The 19,674-nt window shown below is 48.1% G+C and overlaps 1 protein-coding gene across 6 annotated transcripts in view; it reads left to right on the top strand.

Annotated features, from left to right (window-relative positions):
- WSCD2 (WSC domain containing 2) overlaps positions 1 to 19,674 on the top strand; it is a 126,332-nt gene that overhangs the window by 95,402 nt on the left and 11,256 nt on the right. For all 6 annotated transcript variants that reach the window (XM_053588904.1, XM_053588905.1, XM_053588900.1 and 3 more), the window contains one exon: positions 4,845 to 5,009. In XM_053588904.1, the coding sequence (XP_053444879.1) occupies positions 4,845 to 5,009 (165 nt within the window). The remainder of the gene's footprint in view (positions 1 to 4,844; positions 5,010 to 19,674) is intronic.

Here is a 19,674-nt window from a genome sequence, read left to right as displayed (position 1 = left end):
TGCCAACTTTATAAGGAAGGAAATTGAGATTTGGAGCAATTGAGAGACTTGCCTGAAGTCATGCTGTTTATAAGATTTCTTGGTAAAAACCCTTTTTGTCCAGATGAAGGCATCATACAGCATGAGTAGCACTTGGGTGGGCATTGGAGGCAAGTGTCCTTGCTGGGACACTCAGCCCAAATGAAGCCCAATAATTTGAACCCCAATATTTGAATATAGTGAACATCTACTATGCACCGGTCTCTGTGCCAAGCTTCATTTCATTTCACAATAAAGTCCACAGTAAGCCTATGGTCAGGGAAGTATCATCCCCATTTCACAGAGAACCAAGGCTCATACAGCTCAGGAACTGGACATAATTACATATCTTTGAAAGCAATTTGTTTACAGGTGTCTGACTTCAAAGACCCTGCTAGAAACTGTTGCCTATGGTGCAAAGAAAACTCCAGTAGCCTTGAAGAGCCATAGAAACACCTTTGGCTAGACCTCCTTCTCTTTGTTTCCCAGTAACCAAGCTGGTGTGTTTGGTCGGGCAGGTTGGGCACTGCATAAGAGCACTCTATAGAAAAAGTTATACTTGAAGGCTAGTCCACCTGCTGTGCTTCCTGGATGGCAACACATTTACCCAGAGGAAGGGGAGGGCACCTTTTTGTGATTTTCTCAAAAGTGCTATAAGAGCTAGTGGCATCCCTACCAATAGTCTGTCCCCTGTTTGGCCTGATGGAGTACCAGTGGTGACCAACTGGGGCTGCTTCCATGGTAGCTAAAGTCCTGTTATGAGCCTGGTGCAGCAAGTACAGTCTTTGGGTCTATTTACACTCCAGTGAAGGACAAATATTTGTTATTTTTCAGGGAAATGTTGGTTAGTGTGTGCAGAATTGTTGCCTCAGCCTGGAGGAGAGAGTCCTACACAGATTAATTACTCTGTGACCATGAACGGCTTTGATGTGGCCAGAACAGATGCTAGGGCCTTTTCAACAGTAGATAAAGAGTCCTTAATAAATGAGTTTGCTCATTCCTGGTACCTTTCCTCTAGGCTATTATTCATCTTTAGTTTTTCCATATTGCCTTTGCAGCCCTTACACATGAGGGAGGTTAGAGAGTCATGTGGTTTATTAGGCTGCCTAGAGCCTGGTCCACCATGGCTGCCTTTTGCTAAGCACCTACTATGTACTGAGTCCTGTGTTCCTTATGGGAACTAAATAATTATTGAACACTTACTGTATACCAGACACTGCATAAACCCCTTACCTGGCTTAAGTCACTAATCCTTCCAACAGTCCAATGATGTAATTGCTGTTATTTCCATTTTACAAATGAAATAACTTAACCCAGAGAGGTTAAGTAACTTGGCCAGATCACACAGTTTGGATAGAGCAGAGTTGGGATTCAAACTAGGCAATCTGGGTCCCAAGACTGCACTCTTAATCACAGCTTCTCAACCTACCTTGTGAATAATTTACACTTGTTATCCCATTTAATTTTGTAAGGTATATTATCCCTGTTTAACAAGTGATGAAACTGAAACTCAGAGAGGTGAAGAGTCTTACTGAATGTCACACAGGTAAATCATGATAATCCAGGATGGACATCTAGGTCCATCTGACTCCAAATCTGTTTATAATCCTGCCTTAAGCATCTTCTTTGACTTCTGGGGCTTAAGAATAAAATAACTTTCTTCATAGTTCTACAAATAACAGCCTTTACCTTAGGATTGATCTTGGCCTCCCAGGAAAGTACTGGAGTGGAAAATCCTGGTTTTGAGGGAAATTAAGAAGCCAGGTCCTCTCACCCCACTAACCCAACATTTTATTATTTTTTAAAAATGCCCAATCTTCAGAAAAGTCAAATAATTATGTAGTGAACACCCATATACTCATTCCATAGATTTTATATTTGTTAACTTTGTACCATATTTATTCTATCATACATTTCTCCATTTCTCCATCCCTTGATCCTTCTTAATTTCTGATGTATTTCAAAGTGAGTTGAAAATATCATTGTGCTTCAGTGTTTTTATCATTAATTGTAATTCAGTATTTCCTTGTGTTTTTGAAGTAACATTTCCATGGAGTGAAATGCACAAATTTTAAGTGCATTGATCAATTACAACTGGATAATCCACACTCCTATCGACATATGAAACATAACCATACTCTAGAACAGTGGTTCTCAACCTGTGGGTCATGACCCCTGTGGGTCTGATATGCAGAAACACCCCCCCCCCAACCAGGGGGTCTCCTGCATATCAAATATTTACATTATGATTCATAACAGTAGCAAAATTACAGTTATGAAGTAGCAACGAAAATAATTTTATGGTTGGGGGTCACCACAACATGAGGAACTGTATTAAAGGGTTGCGGCATTAGGAAGGTTGAGAACCATTGCTCTAGAAAGTTCCCATATCTGGGCTCCCTTTTGCAGTACATTCCCATGAAAACATTCCCAGATGCTTCCTTGGCCTTGACACCAACGTTTTTGGGTTTACTGCCTCCTAAATCTGCTCTCCTTAGAAAAACAAGTGAAAAACATGGTAGGAGAAAAGACCTGAGCCCCTGCCTAGTAGCAACAGTACTAAGAGCTACAATCAGTTGGCACTTCCAGTGTGTGAGTCTTATTTTTTCTTTTTCTTTTTTTTTTTTTTTTGAGACAGAGTCCCACTATGTTGCCCTTGGTAGAGTGCCATGGCGTCACAGCTCACAGCAACCTCAGACTCTGGGCTTAAGCGATTCTCTTGCCTTAGCCTCCCAAGTAGCTGGGACTACAGGCGCCTGCCACAACGCCCAGCTATTTTTTTTGTTGTTGTTGCCATTGTTGTTTAGCTGGCCGGGCTGGGTTTGAACCCGCCAGCCTTGGTATATGTGGCTGGTGCCGTAACCACTGTGCTACAGGCGCCGAGCCCAATGCGTGAGTCTTATGTGAGCACTCTTCATTCATTCTCAACTGTAAGCCTCCTAACAATTCCAGACCATCCTCACTGCTTACTAGTTCCATTTTACAGATGAGGAAACTGAGGCTCAGACAGATCATTCTTATCAAAGTTGCCCAGGAGATAAGTGTCAGAATTGGAATTTAGATCTAGGACTTCAACCCTCTCCTTCAAAGGGCTGTTGTGAGAACTCAGTTAGACTCAGAATAAGTAAGGCTAAAATAAAATGCAGAACAGGAAAGACCCAGGTAAACTCTCGGGAAAAAAATTATGTCTCAGAAAGGCAAAGTGATCTGCTGCTGCTTAGTGGTCACAAAAGGGAGCTTGTCTGATGGATTCAGCATGGAGCAGTCACTGGCAACCTCAGTGAGACCTGATCTTAGGCAGCACAAAGGCCAGAGGCAAGGGACAGAGGGAAAATGGATAGCTCTGTTGGAAATGAGGCCGTGACAAGGTAAAGGAGAGATGATGGTCACTGGAGCTGTTTGTCATGTTTGAACATAAATGTGATCAAGCCAGTTGAGAGAGAAGACAGATGGGGACAGACAGGGCAAGAAGCTTTATGAGGAGGGAGGAAGTGCAGGGGATGGCTGGGCTTCTTCAGAAGCAGGAGGGACAGAGGTGAGAACAGGGGAGGTGAGGGAGGCTCATGTGATAGTGAGTAAGGATGAGAGTGATCTGCCTTGAGGGAGGAAGCCAGGACTGAGACTTGGAGCCTCCAAGCCCAGATCTGGGATTCTCCCCACTTTCTTTTTATTCCAGAGCCCCTACACTGGGCTTCCCCTCGGCATTTCTTTCTGCTGGGGGGGACCAAAAGAAACTCTCCTGTGTTTTCTTAGCTCCAGTGAGGCTTGCAAGCAGCAGGTGCTGGGGTATGTATTTTCCATTTTGTGACAGTAGTGGCATCCTGAGAATCCAGAATATCACAATGGTACTCACCACCACCACCAATCCATTTTACTGATGAGACAACTGAGGGCTAAAGAAAAATCATCTCCCCTCTCAGAGCACCAAGTATTAACATGATACATGCATTGTTTCGTGTAATCCTTTCAACAGCCCTATAAAGGCATGATTATTGTCACCTACTCCTCCATCCATCTACCTATTCATCCAAGAAGTATTTATTAGGTACCTGTTGTCTGTAAATATTACGGAAAGTACTGAGAAATCAGCAAAGTGCAATATGGGCAGGGTTTGAACTAACAACTTATTGCAACCAATAATTATTTGAATTACAATTGGGATAAGCACCATGGAGAAGATGGACACAGTATACACTAACGATAGCCCAGGGGAAGGAGGAAGGGAGAGAGGACAGATCTAATTCAGCAGAGAGCTGAAGAGCAAGAAGCAAAGGTAGGGAGGAGGCAGTGTCTGGGAACAGGGCGCATGCAGGAGCTAAGTCAGGAAGGAGCAGAGCCTGGGAGAGGAAGTGAAGAGGGCCCAGGTGGCTGGCAGGTGGCTAGAGGCAGGGGAAGGGTTATGGAATGAACCTGGGAGTCTGCAAAGGGCCAGACATGTGGGCTGGGAGGCCAAGATAAGAAACTTGCACCGGATTCCATACAGATGTGCTGCACCACTGAAGGTTTTAATCCTGAAGGCAAGGGGTTGAGAGTGTGAAAGACTTTCTCCACCGGGGACAAACTGAGGCTATAGAGAAGCTTCACCCTCCCCCTGACTTTCATTGAATCCCTACTATGTGCTGTGTACTAAGCCCACCTTTCCCATACATGACTTCATTTTACCCTCACCTCAACCTGGGAAGGGAGGAGCCATATTACAGATGGGGAAACTAGAGCCATGTTACAGATGGGGAAACTAGAGAACTTTTCATTATGTGTGCTGGGTCACATGGATGAGAAGAGGCAGTGGTGGGGCTCATATCCTATCTGTGCCCTGCCCTTTTTAGACAACCGCTGCATGGACAGAAGGTTCCTGCCAGCCAAGTCCAAGCAGCTCATCGCTCTGGCCAGCTTCCCAGGTGCCGGCAACACATGGGCTCGCCACCTTATCGAGCTGGCGACTGGCTTCTACACTGGCAGCTACTACTTTGATGGCTCCCTTTACAACAAAGGTGAGGATGGGGGCAGCTTCCCGGGTTTGGGAACATCCCCACTGGGAGGGCATGGGAATACCCCTTCCTAAGTACCTTCTATGTGCCACTCAGCCCACCCAGGCACATTTATTGAGATCTACTATGTGCTTGGTGCCCTTCTTTTTTGTACACACCACAAACTTCTTTTATGACTTGCTCTGTCACTCAGGCTGGAGTGATCATAGCTCACTGCTAACTCAAACTCCTGGGCTCAAGTGATCCTCCTGCCTCAGCCTCTCTAGTAGCTGGTACTACAGGTATACACCACCATGCCCAACTGAATTTTTTTATAGTTTTTTAAAAATAGGGTCTTGCTATGTTGCCCAGGCTGGTCTCAAACTCCAAGTGATCCTCACACCTCAGCCTCCCAGAGTGCTGAGATTATAGGTGTAAGCTACTGTCTCCAACCCCACAAATGTTTCCTGAGTATCACGTCATGGGTACCTCATCTGTATCAATTCACTGACATTTATCATGCACCCATAGTGTGCCTGGTCCTTTTCCTCCATTTAGGTCACCATAAACATTCTTTAAGCACCTACTGTGTACCGCGTACCTCACTCCAGATACTTAACTGTGAGTGCCTCTGTGCTGTCCATAGAGGTACAATAGCTATGTCACTTTGGAGATATTTACTGAGTACCTACTATTCACCAGGTTCTTATCTATATTCAAGTCCTCAGCATTTGTTATTCAGGGTGCTTTATTTTCACTCCATTGGCAGATATTTATTGAACACAAAAACATCTGGATGTGCTTCCTAAGTTTAGTTTCCCAGTGAGCATTTATGGAGCCCTGATTATGTGCCAAGGACCTCATGTAGGTTCACATGACCATAGATATTCTCTTGACCATCTACTAAGTGCCAAGAGCTATGCTAGATGCCCAGGTCTGCATTCTTATTTAACCCTGCACAGGAACCCTGGGCATTAGGATGATGGTGCCATTTCCCAGATATGAAAACTGAGGCTTGGAGTGGAGAAATAGCTTAGCTGAGGTCCCATAGTTGTTTTTTTTCCAATGAACTGACCAGGGATTGCATCCTAGTCTTTCCCAGTTTCAAAGCCCACATCCTATTACTCTGTCACACAGTCAAGAAATCCCTGTGCGTGTGGGTTTTTTTTAATTTGAAAACATCTTGGATGAAACTAAACATCCTGGGTGAAATACCCTTTGTGCGTGATGCCCTCTCCAAGGCAAGGTGGGAGATATCAGGGAAGCAGGAACTTGCCCATGGGGGTAGGGTTTACATCTATGTGTGAAGCAGCCCTTGGCCATGGTCTTCCAGCCTGCAAATTACCAATGATCCCTTCCTGGCTATGTGACCTTGGGTAAGTTACGACACCTTTCTGATCCTGTGTTATCATGTACAAATTAGAGATAACAGTATCCAAACCCATGAAGCTGTAAAAAGTTAATAAGTTGATTGATACTTGTAGTGCTTAGCACATAGTAAGTGTTCAGTAAAAGCTGGCTATGAGTACTAGGGTCTGGGTGCCAGGTTGGTTGACAGACAGCCACCCCTGACCCCTAGCTCAAGGACAGCTGGGGGCTGTGTCCTTCTCAGGGTGAGAAGTGAGGAAGAAAAGACAAGAAGGTTGGAGTTGGTAGGGAAGCAGGGCAGGTGAATCTGCCTTTGTACCCCAGCTTTTCAGATACTTATTAATTTTTAGTTTTGGTCTGAACAGTTGGTAATTAACCTCCTACTATGTATGAGGTTCCACACTAAGGGTTTTGCATGCTCACATCAGAAACCAGGCCTGCCTGTCCATAGTACCTAAGATCTTAGTCCCTCTGTTGTGCTGCCTTTATGGGGGTTACTAGAAGGAGCCTGAGCACATTCCAGGCTCTTTTGGGAGCACTGGCTCAGGGATGCCAGCCCAGAAAGCATCCCATTCTTTGGCCCACATTCCAACCTCCCTGGGTGTGACAGCAATCCCAGAATGTCACACAGAAGGATCCTTTGGGATCATTTAGTTCTGGGGTCTCAAGTGGTTTCATCTCATGTGTCAATTCCAACAAACACCTGCTTTAGGACAAGGTGTTAAGAAGGATTTTGAAGTAAAAAATAATAACAATAATAAATAAATAAAGGATTTTGAGGTTCTGTTTTCTCTCATAAACAGGGCTTAATCTAGTAGTGATGCCTGTCACAGGGAAGAGTGGGGAGCAGCAGTCTGTGTGCCAAGAATTTGCCATTTCTGATCTGACTCAACTGCCTAACTTCAGGGAAAAGACAATCGAATCTTTTTTTTTTTTTTTATTGTTTGGGATTCATTGAGGGTACAAAGAATTAGGTAACATTGATTGCATTTGTTAGAGAAAGTCCCTCTTATAATTGTGTCCCACCCCCAAGAGGTGAAGACAATGGAATCTTAAGATGGAATCAGGAGATTGAACTTTGGGTCTGAAAGTTCGCTCTGATACTTACTACCCCTGGGAACTTGGACAAGATTTTCACCTCTCTGAGATTTATTTTTTTTCATATATAATATGTTTGTGAGATAATATGTATGAAGCTGTTGTGTAAAATACGTTAGTTTTTATTTTTATATATATATATTTTTTGCAGTTTTTGGCCGAAGCTGGGTTTGAACTCGCCACCTCTGGTATATGGGGCTGATGCCCTACTTCTTTGAGCCACAGGTGCTGCCCAATACATTATTTTTTAAATGACCTATAACCAGAACAATAAGCTACTCAGTCAAAGGCAAGGAGAGCTTGTCTCTGACTATACATTAGAATCATCCAGGGAGCTTTTAAAGAAACTCAGACAATTATCTTCAGAATCTCAGGAGTAGGCCAGGCCTGGAAAGCTCCCCAGGGGATGTCAATGCAAAGCCAGAGCTGGGAACCACCCCACTAGACTAAGAACCCAGTATTCCTGGTATTCTTACTTCCAGACCCACAACATTCCAAAAATTTGTCTTTGCCTAATGTTGTTTCTACTCCACTGTGGGGAAGGTTAATTGATCATTCATGGAGTGAGATGTCTACTAAAATTTTACCTTGACTTAAGAAAAGCAAAAAGAGAAGAAAGAAAACATAAACCCTCTGTGGCAATTCTCTTGCCTCAAGCTGTGTCTAGTTACTGGATGTTACCTTCATTCCCACTGAGAAAGGCAGGGGTTTGTGGGCTGGTCACAGGCAGCTGAGTCTTTGAGCATAGCTGCCTTTTCTTTAGGAACTTAAAAATCCTTCCCACAGCCTGAGCCCGTGCAGTTAACAATGAGCTCTCCCTAGGAGCTTGGGGATGGCAGTGGAGTGCAGGTAAAGAGAGGACCACCACCACCACCCCCCATCCTTCTCCCCAAGGGTTTAAGTCAATCTGCTATCCCCCAAGCCCCTCCCCACATCACCTCTGCGGCTGAAAGATGAAATCCTCCTACCCTTACCGCAGAAAGGTTCCAGGGGAAGGCATAACTTCTCTGCCCCAGTGGCCCCCCTGGGTGGGAGCTCTGCCTCCCCTTTTCGAGCTCAGTCTCCAGGGATAATGAGTTCTTTGGAGTTCCAAAACATACCAGGGAACTGCACATGCACATTGGTCCCTGCTGCCTCCACACTGTGTCTTGTTCATTGGCCTGGAGACGCTCTCTTGAAGGGGAGGGTCAACCCCTCCCTTTGCAGTGTCTCTGGCAAATTCAAGTGTCCCCCTTTATCCTCCCTGTGCTGAGGCATTCTTTCATTGTAGCCCTTAATACTAGGAATATGTTTAGCAGGCCCAGGCCGGGTTTGAACCTGCCAGCCTCGGTGTATGTGGTTGACTCCATAACCACTGTGCTACGGGCCCCGAGCAAATACTAGGAATATGTTTATGTCACTGCTAAGAAGACTCATCATCTCAGGTACTTACTGGGTACCTACAATAGGCAGTGCTGTGATAGGTGGCTTTATACTTTTTCTAACTCAGTTTTGGGGTGGGGGTGGGGGGTATGCAGAAGATGGGTAGGGCTGACTCAAAAGGAGTGAGAGGAGTGTGTCCCAGGCAGAGGCAGGAGGGAGTGCCTGCAGTGTTGGGCAGTGAAGGGGGAGGGTGTGGGGAGCTGAGGGGTGTGACAGGAGAGGCAGCTAGGACTGACGATGGTGGAACACCTGGAATGCCCTTCAGAAAGCTGGGGACATTATTATCCTGAGGGCAGTGGATGGAGCTGGGGGAGGATTATTGAGGGTGTTATCAGACATGTGTGTGCTGAGACTTGTTCGTTTGAATTACCACCCCCACAGCCATTAATTTGAACTAGGGGTGTTCAGGGGGCTGCAGAGTCATCTGGATGAGTGGCAATGGTGGGGAGATGGAGACAGGGGGGTGGGATGTTTAGGAGGTCATTGGTGACTCTTATGCTTCTGGGAGGGAGGTGGGTCTGGAGGCATGGTCTCTGTGCACTGAGCTGATGTAAGTCCTTCAGAACATCCTTACTCCTGCTAGTACTTGCAGGATGGCTGGGGGCACATTCCTTTGGCCCTTGAGAGCCTGATTTCCTCCCCCACAAGAAGCAGGTGTCAGGCAGGTGATCTCCCAGACTCTACTGTCTCACTGGCTGCTCGGCATTTGCTTTCCTTCCTGTGCATTTTCTGCGACCTTCTCTTCCCTCACTCTGACAAAGGGGCTGCTCCACGGGGGGTTGGTGAGGGAGGGCGTGAATGAATGAGTGAAGGAAAGAAGGAATGTAGGGACCCTCCCTTCCCAGAATCTGAGGGTTCATCCTACCTGAGTCTGCCTTCTCTTTCCTTTACCCAGTGTGGTCCACCACTTGCAAAGCATGGTTTTCTCTGAGTCCTCTGATGTGGCTGTTGAGAACTTGAAAGGCTTGGGACAAGACCCCCACTCTGTCCTGGACTACAACGACCCCAATCAACCGCAAGAAACGGCACTTGATGCAATCATCAAGAGGGTTTTATTCCTGCATGCTGGGGCTTAGCTCGTAACTCTCTCAGGAGCAGAGGAGTCAAGCCCCGAACAGCAGGTTTTACAAGCTTATAAAGGCAAAAACCGCAAAGTAGGGAGGGGTAGCAGACATGGCAGGGGCTTTAACCACAAAGTAGGGAGGGGTAGCAGACATAGCAGGGGCTTTCTAGATAAGAAGAACTCTGGTTCATTACTTAACTGTCTTAAGACAAGATTAACAGTTAAACATTTGCTTAGCCCTTTTATCTGCTTCAGCTCGGGGCTATCTCCTGGAACAGTTACAAAAGGTCACATTCTCATGGTAGGGGGCGAGAGGTGCTGTTACAGGTCACATTCTCATGGTAGGGGGCGAGAGGTGCTGCTACATGGCTGGTTCCCCCCTCCCCCCTTTTGGATTTGGTAGTACTTTCCTTCATTCCCCCATTTGTTTTTTTGGGGGGAATTTCTAATCATGGAACTTCTGGCTCTATGTATTCCCTCTCGCGGCTATCGTCTGGGAGGAGAGACTGGTAATGCTGCCTGAGCATTAACACTTGTACAGCACTCACTCTCTCCCGGACGAAGGTGACTAAATGGTTGAAAATGCAGGGCCCAAAGGTAAGAATTAGAAGCAGTATAATAAGGGGACCTATTAAACTGGAAATGAGAGTGGTGAACCAAGGGGATCGGCTGTACCAACTTTCAAACCACCCTTGATGGGCCTCCCGGTCTCGTTGCCTTTTTTCTAGTCTCTCCCTGAGTTTAGACATGGAGTCTTTTACCATACCAGATTGATCTACATAGAAACAGCATTCTTCTCTTAGTGCAGTGCATAACCCTCCATCTTTTAGGAACAGGAGATCGAGTCCCCGTCTATTCTGCAATACTACTTCAGATAAGGATGATAGTGACTCTTCTAGTTTTGTGATTGATTGTTCTATGGCTTTTAGGTCCTCATCTACAGCTGCTCGCAGTTCTTCGAGATACTGTGGGGTCTGGACAAGCGCAGCCGTTCCTGTTCCTACTCCGACCGCCACCCCTATACCCATCAGGACAGCTAGGGTAATAGAGACTGGTTCCCTCTTCTGTCTACGGGGTCTGAGATAGAATTCTGCCTCGAAGGAACTCGCCTCGTGGTAGATAACTCTAGGTATTAACTGTACGAGGATACAGTAGTCTGCAGTGGAGTTAAACACTGATGAGGAAATGCACGGGGTTAGCCCGGTGCTGCAAGCCCACCATCCTCTTTTAGGGGGCACCAGATAATAATTGGTAGTGGTTGACGGGCTCTTTATGGTCTGATTACACAGATGCCGGCAATTTTCGGGGATCGTGCCTAGGCAAGTGCCTCATCCAGAGACTGCTGTAAGGGTGATCTTGGACCCCCAGTCACAGGAATTATGGGAGGTGGTATTTTGGAAGATACCTGAGAAGGCGATTCCTTCATAATAGGGTGGGCCTGAGGCTAGGCACAACCAGCAAGATTTGGTAAGATTAGGGTTGGAAGTATTGAGGACATTGAAAGCCCCCTGTATTAAGTTAAGGAGTCTCTGCCCGGTGCTTGGAGTCTCCGGGGATGTTACCTGGGGAGACAGTTCCGCAGGTGATGGGGCTGTGCTGGCCCCAGTTAATTGGGTGCTCCCCGGGGTCTGGGGCATACGGGGGGAAATAGGCAGCCTGGCTGGTGGCTGCTGTCCCAAGAGTACGATGTTGGGTCCTATCTGGACAGCGACAGGGGTTTCTATTTTTAATTTGATAAAGAAGGTAAATCCCTTATCCCACCCTGACATATAGAAACAGAATCCCCATGTTCTTCCTTTTATCCAATCTCGGGCTTGTTTCCCCCCTCCGTGAAGGAAATATTTAGGGGGTTTGACCCTGCTCCGGTACTGCTCCTCTTTACGGTTATTAAGTCCCAAGAGGAGAAGGGGTGCCAGAAGGCCTGCCCAGTCGTCTCACATCCCCATTGTTTACAATAGAAATTTTCTACCCCCCCAACTCCCCGCATCTGTTGGCCTGGCTTCTCGTTCTCCCATCCCGGGGACAGATATAGAATTCCGTTTGTCGCATCCGGCGCTGGGCAGGCGAGTTGCCACAGCCAGGGGCGTCTGCAACATACTGGCCTTGGGATGTGGAGCCTTGGGTAAGCGAGCACTTTGCTAAATGGTGATCAAGGCTCAATGGAACCTCCTTAAAGGTCTCATCGGGGATATCCCAATTATCTAGCCCTGCTATTAAGGTGCAAATATCTGGGGTGAGGGACAGCCACCAGGTCCAAGGAGGGTACTCTTTTGTAGTACTCCATACTACATCACCAGTCTGAGAGAGAACCTGCCAGGTTAACCTCTGGGGGGCATGGGGATTGGGACCGGAGCTACTTATCACCGGGAGTTGTATCAGCAGGAGCAGGGCTACTGGGCCCATGCGGAGCTTGAGGGGGTTGTCCGTCTTTTCCACTTCCCACCCGGAGTCTGGCAGTGCTCGTTTGACATGAGACACGTGGATCCAGGCTGCGATGCCATCAACTTTTACTGCGGTCGGGGTTGTGAGCAGTACTAGGTACAGTCCTTTCCACTGTGGTTCAAGGTTGGCTGTCCGGTGGTGCTGGATGTACACCGAATCTCCAACCTGGAACTGGTGAGGTATTTGCAGATCCCCGGGCTTGTAGGCCTCGATCAGCCGGCTCCACACCTCCTTTTGCACAGTTTCAAGGGCTTTTAATCTGGTGTATAGAGATTGAGAGGAGTAAGATTCTGGGGAAGGGAGGTGCTGCATGGCAACGAGCGGGGGGTGAGCTCCATATAGGATTTCAAAGGGGGTCAGCTAGAGAGTACTAGGGGTGTTGCGCACACGGAACAGAGCAAAGGGAAGGAGGACTGTCCAGTCAGTAATGCCAGTCTCTAAGGATAATTTAGTCATGGCCTCTTTTAGGGTTCTATTCATCCTCTCTACCTGCCCTGAGCTTTGGGGCCGATAAACACAATGTAATTTCCACTCAAGCCCCAGGATTTTGGCCAAACCCTGACTCACCTGGGCAACAAAAGCGGGACCGTTGTCGGATCCGATTACCTTGGGTAGCCCAAATCTTGGAAAAATCTCTTCTAATATTATTTTGGCTACAACTTGAGCAGTCTCCCTTTTTGTAGGAAAAGCCTCGACCCATCCTGAGAAAGTATCTATGAACACCAGCAAGTATTTGTATCCGTACTTGGCCGGCTTAATCTCAGTGAAATCTATCTCCCAGTAGCTCCCAGGGCGATCTCCTCGGAGTCGTTTTCCCTGAGGTAGTGTGCTAGGCTGGGTGTTTACTAATTGGTAAGGTCTGCACTCTTTTGCAGCTGCGTCAACGAGCTTACTTAATTCCATAATATAGTATGGGGAGGACTGAACAATGGTTTTCAGATGCTTGGGGCCCAGATGGGTTAATTTATGAAGTTGTCTGAGAAAGGTGATCGCCTGCTCCTCAGGGAGGATGATTTTTCCTTCCGGGGTTTCTCGGATCCCCTCTGGGGATTCTAAGTGGAGGCCTAATCTGTCCATCCTCTCGAGATCCTGCTCCGAATATTTAAAGTGTTTGACAAGGGGGGGTGCTATTTCTTTAAGGCTAGGCCTTAAAGTGTTTTCATATAGCAGCAGGATGTTGAGCCTTTGAGCCGCTTGCTTAGCTTCTCGGTCAGCTCTTTGGTTTCCCTCGGCAACTCTGGACCCCCCTTTCTGATGTCCAGGGCAGTGGATAATGGCCACTTTCTTAGGGAGGTGAACAGCCTCCAGTAGACTTAGGATTTCTTCCTTGTGTTTAATTTCTTTTCCTGCTGAAGTCAGCAGTCCTCGCTGCCTGTAAATGGCCCCATGAACATGGGCTGTAGCAAAAGCATACCTGCTATCCGTGTATATGTTAACCTTTTTCCCTTCTGCCAAACGTAGGGCCAAGGCGACCAGCTCGGCCTTCTGGGCCGACGTCCCTTCAGGCAGACTACTTGCCCAGATGGTCTGCTTATCGTCCACTACTGCTGCCCCGGCCACCCTTTTACCTTCTATTATGGAGCTGCTCCCATCAGTGAACCAGGTTAGCTGGGCATCCGGCAGGGGCTGATCACAGAGGTCCCTCCGAGTTCCAGTCTCCTCAGCCAGTACTTCTTGGCATGTGTGTAATACATCCTCCCGGACAGAGGTATCAGGTAGTAGGGTAGCCAGGTTGAGGATGACAGGCGGGCCAAACTGGACTCTGCCTCCGTTTAATAGGAGACTCTGGTAATGTGTCATGCGGGCATTGGACAGCCACCGGTCAGGGGGCTGTCTGATGATGCTTTCTAAGGCATGAGGGGCAATGACTGTCAACTTCTGCCCCATAGTCAATTTGTCTGCATCTTTTACTAGTACCGCCACTGCCACCACAGACCTCAGACAGGCTAGCCAACCACCAGCAACGGGGTCCAATTTCTTGGAGAGGTATGCCACCGGTCTTTTCCATGGCCCTAAAGGCTGCATTAGCACCCCTCAGGCTATCCCTCTCTTCTCATCCACGTATAGGACAAAAGGCCTTGTTACATCTGGCAGAGCCAGGGCCGGGGCCGATAATAATGCCTTTTTAATGTTGTCAAAGGCCTGCTGTTGGCTGGCACCCCACTCGAAGGGAATGCCTTCCTTGGTCAAAGGGTAGAGGGGAGCTGCCAGAGTAGCAAACCCCGGTATCCATAAGCGGCAGAACCCCACAGTCCCTAAGAATTCTCACACCTGGCGGGGCGAGCGGGGAACTGGAATCTGAGTCACAGTATGCTTCCTGGCTTCCGTTAACCATCTCTGCCCTCCTCTTAAGGTGTAACCCAGGTACGTTACCTCTTTCTGGCAGATCTGGGCTTTTTTAGCAGAGGTTAGATATCCTAAGCGGGCTAGTTCTTCTAGCAACAGTTCTGTGCCCCGATAGCACTCTTCCTTTGTCGTTCCAGCTAGTAGTAAGTCATCTACATATTGTAGGAGCGTTACCTGAGGGTGGCTGGCGTGAAAGTGAGCTAGGTCTTGGTGGAGGGCTTCATCAAAGATGGTTGGGGAGTTCTTGAACCCCTGTGGAAGTCGGGTCCATGTTAATTGCTCCGTCGTTCCAGAGTCCGGGTCTCTCCATTCAAACGCGAAGATGTTCTGGCTAGAGGAGTGCAGTCGGAGGCAGAAGAAGGCATCCTTCAAATCCAGGATGGTGTACCAGATATGGTCCAGAGGGAGAGAGCTCAACAGATTATAAGGGTTAGGCACGGTGAGGTGGATGTCTTGCGCCCGCTGTTTACTTCTCTCAAGTCCTGCACAGGGCGATAATCTCCTGTGCCGGGTTTCTTGACAGGTAATAAGGGGGTGTTCCATGGTGACTGGCACTTTACTAGTATGCCCAGCTGTAGGAGATGCTGAATGTGAGGCCTAATCCCTTCCCGAGCTTCCCGAGTCATAGGATACTGGCGCACCGCCACAGGAGTGGAAGTAGCTTTAAGTTCTATGACTATAGGCGGCCTTTCTGCAGCCAGTCCCATTCCGGCAGTTTCGGCCCACGCCCCGAGATATCTTTCTAGCCAGTCTTGTACGAGACTAGTCTCTTTCTCCCGCTGCTTTTCAAAGAGTCTATGTTCATCCTCCAAACGCATGGTCGGGGCTGTTACTCTCTTATTCTGGGTTACCTCTGGGCCATCAAGGGTGAAAGTGATTTGGGCTTCCATTTTGGTGAGTAAATCTCTCCTGAGGAGGGGCGCAGGGCACTCAGAGATAATTAAGAACGAGTGGGTTACCCATCCCACTCCCAGATCTACTGATCTTCGGGTAGTCCATGAGTACTGCTGATGCCCTGTGGCCCCTACAACCCAGGATTTTTTCTTGGAGACGGGTCCTGATGGTTCGAGTAGGACTGAGTGTTGAGCTCTGGTGTCTACTAGGAACTCAACTGGCTTCCCCTCCACCTTAAGTATTACCCTAGGCTCAGGGAGGGGTTCTGAGCCCCGTCCCCGCTAATCTTCTTCTTCCTCTAGGGCCAGTACTTTCTTGGAGAGTTCTTTCTTCCTTTTTTTAGGACATTCCCTGGCCCAGTGCCCCTTTTCTTTACAGTAGGCACATTGATCTTTATCTAACGGGACGTGGTTGCTCAGGCTACCTGACTTCTTAGTTCTACCTTGGGTCTGTTCCTGGCTCTTCTCCCCTACTACTGTGGCCAAAATCCGTGTTAAGTTCTTTTCCTGTCTTCGGTCTCTCTTATTTTCCCTTTCCTCTCTCTCTTTCTCCTTTCTCTGCTCTTTTTCTTCCTCAGTTTCTCTTTTATGGTATACTTTCTCAGCTTCCTTAACTAAATCCTGCAAGGTATAGTCCTGCAATCCTTCATTCCTCTGTAGCTTTCTTTTAATGTCTATAGCTGACTGCCCTATGAAAGTCATGGCCACAGAAGCCCTCTGTCCCTCAGAGGCAGGGTCAAATGGAGTGTAGCATCTAAAAGCTTCCATTAGACACTCAAGAAACACTGAGGGGGGTTCCATGGCCCCCTGTATTACTTCTCTTACCTTAGCCAAATTAGTGGGGCGTCTTGCCACCCCACGGAGGCCAGCCACTAGAGCCTGGCGATAGACTGTCAGTCGCTCCCTACCTTCTGCTGTGTTGAAGTCCCAGTCAGGTCTGGAGAGGGGAAAGGCGGTCTCGATGATGTTGGGGAGCTGGGTAGGACGTCCGTCCGCCCCGAGTACATTCTTCCAAGCTTCTAGTAAAATCCTCTCCCTCTCTTCAATAGTGAAGAGAGTCTGTAGGAGCTGCTGGCAGTCGTCCCATGTGGGTTGATGAGAGAACATCAGGGACTCTACCAACCCAGTCAGGCGTTGGGGGTCGTCTGAAAAAGGGGGGTGATTAGTTTTCCAGTTATACAGGTCTGCGGAAGAAAATGGCCAGTACTGGAGGGGCTGGAGAGGAGGTGGTCCCTCATCTGTTGCCACCGGCGGGGGGCCGTATGCCCTCAGGGGTAGGGCAACAGTAGTGTCGGGAGACATTCTTCCCCAGCGGTGACTCCTGGTACCTTGTGCGGGCCCCCATGAAGGTTCCCCCGGGGATGCAGAGGGGGCAATCGCCGGATCTGGCGATGCTGGTCCCCCCTGCCCCCCGAAAGGAGCCAAGGTGGGAGGGTATGGGGGAGGAGGGGGTGGAGGGTCGAGGAGAAGAAAATCAGCCTGAATTTCCGGGTAGATCTTCTTAGGGGGGGTCTGAGTTGTCGTCCCCTGTTCTGGAACCGGAAGATTGAACAGTGAGCACTTGAGGATTAGACGGGGGCCTGGATGTGGCAGTCCACGGCCGAACCCAGGGGGGTGGATTCTGCACCCAGGTCCTGCCAGACTATGATGTAAGGTTGATCCAGATGGGCTCCCAGTCCTCTCTGAAAAACAATCTCTTTAATAGCAAAAACAAGAGATAAGTCAAAGGTTCCTCCTGAGGGCCAGCCGACATCAAAAGTAGGCCACTCCGAGGAGCAGAAAGTCTGCCATGGACCTTTTTTAACCTCTACTGACAGATCACGACCTCTTCTCTTCACTTCAGTCCAATGATCTAGAGTTAAACTCAGAAGGGTTGTCACAGTCTGTCCCATCGTCAGTGGATATGTCAGAAACACAAATAACAGGAATAACAGAAATATTACAGATACAAGGACCCACTTACCACACTTGGTCCTTCACAAGCCTATAACAGAATCAGACGGGTGCATTTCCCGTAATTTTTGATCAAACAACCGGACTCAATCAGCATCCTTACAGTAAGACTACCAGGCGTCCCTGGTTCTCCTCAATTCCTGCGGCATCCCCCAGGGTTTCAGCCTGTGGTCCTCCGGGCACGTCTACCGACCACTGTCCGGCCACTCTCACAAGGTGCCGAACGGCTGCAAAATCGAAAGCGTGCACACAAAGTCAAACAAAAGGACTGAAGACACAGACTAGACAGTTTTCGGGGTACCCCTTTCTTACCTCCAAGGTTGACTCTGCAGGTGAGGGGTGGTCATTATATCCTGGACGAGCCCCCAAATGAAAGACTTGGGACAAGACCCCCACTCTGTCCTGGACTACGATGACCCCAATCAACCTCAAGAGATGGCACTTGATGCAATCAGCAAGAGGGTTTTATTCCTGCATGCTGGGGCTTAGCTCGTAACTCTCTCAGGAGCAGAGGAGTCAAGCCCCGAACAGCAGGTTTTACAAGCTTATAAAGGCAAAAACCACAAAGTAGGGGGGGGTAGCAGACATGGCAGGGGCTTTAACCACAAAGTAGGGAGGGGTAGCAGACATAGCAGGGGCTTTCTAGATAAGAAGAACTCTGGTTCATTACTTAACTGTCTTAAGACAAGATTAACAGGACAAGATTAACAGTTAAACATTTGCTTAGCCCTTTTATCTGCTTCAGCTCGGGGCTATCTCCTGGAACAGTTACAAAAGGTCACATTCTCATGGTAGGGGGCGAGAGGTGCTGCTACAGGTCACATTCTCATGGTAGGGGGCGAGAGGTGCTACTACAGGTCACATTCTCATGGTAGGGGGCGAGAGGTGCTGCTACAGGTCACATTCTCATGGTAGGGGGCGAGAGGTGCTGCTACAGGTCACATTCTCATGGTAGGGGGCGAGAGGTGCTGTTACAGGTCACATTCTCATGGTAGGGGGCGAGAGGTGCTATTACATGGCTGGTTTCCCCCACCCCTTTTGGATTTGGTAGTACTTTCCTTCAAACTAATTGACGGGCACACATTGGCACAGAAAGAAGAAAAATCGTTGTCTTTCTTTCTATATCATCCTTTCTCTCTGTGTGCCTACCTCTGGTCTGTATGCATCTCTACCTTTCTCTACTTCCCTCTTCGTGTCTCCCTCTGTTCTCGCCATCTCTGTCTCCCCGTCTCTATTTCTGTCTCATTTTACATGTGTGTGTGTCTCCCTCTGATCCCCGTCTTTCCCCTGGTTTTGTGTCTATGCCTACCTCTCTCCAGGTACCTGTTTCTATCCTTCCTCTTCTCCCTTTCCCTTTGCCTGTGTTTCATCTCCCCTTATCTCCCCTTCTCCCCATCTCAGGGTCCCTGCAGCCCTGAGTGCAGACTCAAGCTCTCTGACCCTGACTTATGAGGGTGGGAACACAAAAGAAGGAGAGGCAGAATGATGTCCTGGACTTGTACAGAGGGCCTTTTCCAGATGCTGGTGGCCCACAGATAGGGCAGGGAATTGATGAGGCTCCTCCCAGCCCACCTGAAACAATGGCATAAATTTCTGAGACCTACCTCATCTTCAAAACAAATCTATGGTCTTGTTGGGCCACCAGCTTTCAAGGGTGTCTGTGCCTGGAGCCACAGTGGAACTTTCTTGCTGCAGTAAACTCCAGGGTATGGAGAGATATGGAGTCTTTGCCACTTCCCTTCTCTGTGCCTCAGTTTCCCTAACTGCAAAGTGCATAGCCAACTATAGGTTGGGGGGGTTGGAAGAGAAAAGGGGATGACATGTTTTGTTTTCTTGGTGACCTTGAACTCAGAGGTTATTTCTCCAAATCCTAGGACAATTGTTCAGCCACTCAGAATCTGAGGGTCACATGGGTGTCCCAAATAAGCTAATGTTTTGGTGACTCGTAAAAGTAACATGATTTAAATACACCACATTTGTGTCATGGAGATGCTGGGTCCTGCTCTTAAGGAAGGATGAAAAAAGGAGGGGCCCTTTCAGTAATTCTGCTCTGCCACCAAGCTCACATCCCTAATATCCCAGCAAATACCTAGTCAGGCCTTTC

Source organism: Nycticebus coucang, chromosome 4 (genome assembly GCF_027406575.1).
Source record: "Nycticebus coucang isolate mNycCou1 chromosome 4, mNycCou1.pri, whole genome shotgun sequence".
Taxonomy (NCBI): Eukaryota; Metazoa; Chordata; class Mammalia; order Primates; family Lorisidae; genus Nycticebus; species Nycticebus coucang.
The sequence above is the reverse complement of the archived record's forward strand: the minus strand, read 5'-3'. Positions and strand labels throughout refer to the sequence as shown.